This window comes from Papio anubis, chromosome 1 (assembly GCF_008728515.1).
Source record: "Papio anubis isolate 15944 chromosome 1, Panubis1.0, whole genome shotgun sequence".
In the NCBI taxonomy this organism is placed as follows: domain Eukaryota; kingdom Metazoa; phylum Chordata; class Mammalia; order Primates; family Cercopithecidae; genus Papio; species Papio anubis.
In genome coordinates, this window is record NC_044976.1 from 118136646 (window position 1) to 118141371 (window position 4726).

At 44.3% G+C, this 4726-nt stretch overlaps 1 protein-coding gene across 1 annotated transcript; it reads right to left on the reverse strand.

Annotated features, from left to right (window-relative positions):
- Nucleotides 1–438: 438 nt before the first annotated feature.
- On the reverse strand, nt 439–4726 carry ADAM30 (ADAM metallopeptidase domain 30). The gene has a single exon (XM_003892502.4). It carries the CDS (start codon nt 3241–3243, stop codon nt 868–870), a length of 2376 nt encoding a protein of 791 aa, XP_003892551.2. The 5' UTR covers nt 3244–4726; the 3' UTR covers nt 439–867.

The window sequence follows — 4726 nt, forward strand, 5'->3', positions numbered from 1 at the left end:
CCCAAGTGGCCCTCAGTGAAGAATGATTAGACACAATGTGGTACACAGAAACATCTAGCTACCATTCAGCCTTACAAAATAAGGAAATTCCAACACAAAATACTACAACATAGATGAACCCTAAAGACACTGTGCTAAGTGAAATAAGCCAATCACAAAAGGGCAAATACTATGAGATTCTATTTATATGAAGTAACTAGATTAGCCAAATTCACACAGATAGAAAGTAGGATGTTGGTTGGGAGGGGTAAAGGGATGGAAGAATGGAGAATTTTCTTAACAGCCTTGCCCCAGGACACCACCAAGGCCTGGCATCATCTTGTCATCATTGCACTGTGGTGCAATGCAAGAGTTAGGACAGATCGGTGTCATTAACCCACCTGAGATCACCCCAAATACTGAAAATGCTTCTAGAAGCATTTTTTAATTCATAAAATATGTTGTCGGCATTTATTGATCAGCATGGGTGCAGGTGTGGATGATCACATGGACCAAGTTGAGGGAAGAAGAGGGAGAGGCAGACAATTGCTTTGTTCCCTGGGATTCTGAGAAATAAGATTACACCTTGAATACAACAGTAATTCTAGGAAACTCGCTACTTTCAGAGCTTTAGCGTATGGAAAAGCCATTAGAGCAGGATTTTCAAAATACCCACAACTTGATCACAAACTGAGGGGCAAGTGAATACTAGAGAAGTAGAATGCACTGGTTTGTTTCCAAAACAAGAATGCCATTTATTTGCTGATTAAAACTTGTGGGAAAAATTAAAGTAAAAAAATATTGGGAGAAGAATGGAAAGCCTTTGGATAAATGCTTAGCTGGTTAAATAAATGAGCGTGTGTTACTGAATGAGTATGGATTAACTGGTTACTTTTTTTCTTTCTTGACACTCTTTGCTTTGGGTCCTTTACTTTCAGTGTTTGCTTTAGATGCTTCCTGTCCAGTTTTTGCTTTAGATGCTTCCTGTCCGGTTTTTGCTTTAGATGCTTCCTGTTCGGTTTTTGCTTTAGATGCTTCCTCTCCAGGTTTTGTTTTAGATTCTTCCTGTTCAGTTTCTGCTTTGGATGGTGGCATTTTTTCCTGTTTGGATTTTAAATAGTTTCCTATCTCTTGTCGGAAAAACACAAACACCGCTGAAAGGATTAATAAAAAAAGGCGAAACATTATGATGGACACAATCCGAATTGACCGGGGAATCTCCCCTCCGAACAGTCCTGGAGGCCCACTGTCAATGCTTCCTCCATACCCCACCTCCTCACAGAATGGAGGTGCCCAGCCATACATGCAGTGGCAGTTTTTTCTGTTGTTGCAAACACCTCGGGTATTGCATTTCTCAGGCAAACAGTCAAACTGCAGGACTGAGCTATTGACGCAATTTTTGTTAAAACATACCCGGTCTTCTCCACAGGAGGTGCCATCATTTATCATACCCAGGTCAGGTATCCCCATGGGTTTCATGGATAGATGATAGCCTGTGCCCCAGCACATGAGATTTTCTACCCCTAAATGAGTAGAAATGATAGTCGTATGCTCTGGCAAATCAGGGATGGTTTTGACATTTATACACTGTAGCCTGCCACATATTGAATTTGCACTTTCACACTTTTTAAAATTTCGAATTCCTGTAATCTCACAGTTACCAAATTGATCACCTATTAAGTTAACTGCATCATAGCACTCACTAGGAGCCTCCATGGCATCAGGTCCAAAAATGCTTTGGCACTGCATGTATCTGGATCTGCACCCCTTCCTGATACAACGGCCTTTGTACTTGCAAGGGGTTCCATCCTGCTTGTAAACATCGTTTGGGCAGGAACTTGAATTCCCGTCACAGTACTCTGCAAGGTCACATTCATTTTCTTCCTGCCTACACATGTATCCAGATGGACGAAACCGACAACCATGACAGCAAAGTCCAGTGCTACAGTTGGCACCTGGTTGCAACTTACAATTTGATTGGCAACACCGATCTTTCTGACACTCCTCTGTGGAACCACAATCACATTCCTCATTGTCTTCCACAATTTTGTTTCCACATCTCTTAAACACATAACGTATTCCTGGGATGTTATTTAGACATGTTGCTCCCGAAGAGATATGTTTAAAAAAAGAGATATAACTGCAGTTGCTAAACCCACTGCGTCCTGAGCCCATGATGCAATTAAGCCTACCCCTACATTGGCAGTATTGTTCATCATGTAACATCCCTACAGCATGACCCAGTTCATGAGCAGACCAGGTGGCAGGGGCAAGGATATTTGCATCTAGTAAAGTACTCACTGATCCAGCATATTCTAGAGAACACACTTTTCCAAAAGACCACGCAAGAGCATCATTATATTTTCTTTGAAGATATAAATGTGCCCAATCTGATGACAGTCGAGCATTTAATATACTTTTTTTATATATTACAAATCTGCCTAAAACGTCAGCTAACGCTGGATGTCCAAGGCGTATTTTGTTAAAATCTGTCCATACTTCAAGAGCCTTTAAGTGTATCCTCATACGAACGTCTTGAAAGTAGGTGTCCATAATCGCAGTCAAAATAATGCCATCATGTATGACTTGAGAAAGATTGTTGTTCACAAAGCTATACCTACCGTGATCAAAGAGTAGGATCAATTCCAAGTACTTTGGGTGTTTATAGGATCCAGGATAATCCCTTAGCCTCGCCTTATTCTCATAAGGGGCCATCTGCCATTCTATTTCATCATCACTTAAGCCACAAACCTGATTCCCAAACTGCTCTTTCTTCAGGAGATAGACGACATGTTCAAAACTGGGAGAGGCCTTGAGGGGCTCAATTTGGTAATGTTTGGCATCAATGTTAAATACACCTCGGAGGCCCCCCATGCATGTGCTTATAGTAGCTTTAGAGTCCAGAGACTCTTCCACGGAGCCCATGTAGTTGCAGTCCTTGGGTATATAAGGATGATCCTCCAGCAGTTCCCCATGTTCTGTGAAGGAGAAAACGCGCAGATGTCGGGGCAACAGAAGTCTCTTGGGCCACAAATGGAGGACATGCTTCTTGCCTTTTAACCGCAGTAGGTAGGACACGGGAATGACCACACCCTGCACCTCTCCCCGGAAACTCAGCTTCTCGGGAATGGTGATTTCAAACGAGTCAAACTCCCCTTGAGGGTGAAAAATTACATCTTCGCCAAGAGAGTTAAGAAGGAGCACTGTCGGAACTAGTAGAAGGAGCAATCGGCATTGGGAGAGTAAGATCTGCACTGACCTCATGGTCTGTTCCCTACTCAGCCTCAGTTTGCTATTCAGTCCTTGCAACTCGGGTCTCGCTAGTCAGACTTCTGGGGGCCGCCGCTAGAGGCGCCGGAGCGCAAAACCCGGCTCCCCTGGCAGGGTTTCTTGGGGATCCCCTTGCCTCCCAGGGCTCGGTCTAGCTGGCGTCCCCAGTGCGCGCGTGCCCTGTCCAACGCATCCAGTTCGTTTTCTGGGCCGTACCGTTGGGCGCAGATGGAAGAAAGGAGGGAAACCGTGGGCGAGAATGAAAGAGAAAAGTGGGACTGTTGGCACGTGGGATGGAGAGAGGGTAAAGAACACCATCGGAAATGGAGAAGAAATAGATAAATAGGAAGAACAAAGGAGAAAGTGTTAAAGGCTCACTATATCTTGTGCCTTTAGTCTGTGTCTTTACACCTTAGGACACAGGTTGGAATCCGATGTTTTATGGGCCACTGTCCTAACTTCATTGTTGGACGTTTCCCAGTTTTCCACTAGGGTTGCTTGCCGCAAAAGAAAGGAGCATCAGAACCAGCAAGAGTGGAAACAGGCTGAGAGTATCAGTGTAGACTCCGCACCCCCAGCCCCACTCTGGGCAGTTCCTCTGGCTTCAGCTGCGGCTTCTTTTTAGAGAAGGCCCTGAGCCTCGGTTGTGGGCCCAGGCAACAGAAAGGCTCTGAGTTCATTTTGCCTGGGGGTGCTTTCTGCTGTTTGTCTTTGGGGTGCCAGGGGTCAGTGTAATTTTCATGTGTCCATGTGCAATGGTGGGGAGAATCTAGAAAAAGTGCCTGTGAGAAGAGCAAACCTAAATGCTTTCTGAGAAAGGTAGAGAGCTGGTTATGTTCCTAGTCGAGTGATGAGGCTGACTCCACAAAGGAAGAAGCCTCTGGCTCAGAAAACGGAAGGGTTTATCATCCATAAAAGGGCAAATCAGAAGGTCATGAGGTGATTCTGAGGGATTCTGATAGGAGAAGAATATTTTCAGTTTTGTTCCTGGGGTATTCAATCTGGCTGAATTACAAGGAAAGATTAAAAAGGACCAGGCTTGAGTCAGGGGGACTAGTTAAAAACTCTTGCACTAATCTATGTTGTCTGTTGGCAGAAAGCATGGCCTTAGGGCTGATAATAAACAGTGCTTATGGAAGACTGGCTTCTTTCATGCTACACACCCTGCTATGCTCTGCATAAATCAGCCCATTAAATCTTCATAATGACCCTAGGTTGTAGGTACTACTATTATCACCCATACTTTGCACGTGAGGACGTGAAAACTGTACCATGGTTCAGAAGGTGGTGTCAGCTGAAGCAATCCCTGTGAACATTTAGGCAACTCTACCCAGAACCTGTGTTCTTTTCCAGTCAACTCTGTTGTCTCTTTGGGGAAGGACAGAAGTTGACAGCTTCAACAGATTTAAAACCACTTAGACTGTCCTGGACTTAATGCTTGAATGGATTCTCCCAGAATGAAAGAGGCAAAAATGAG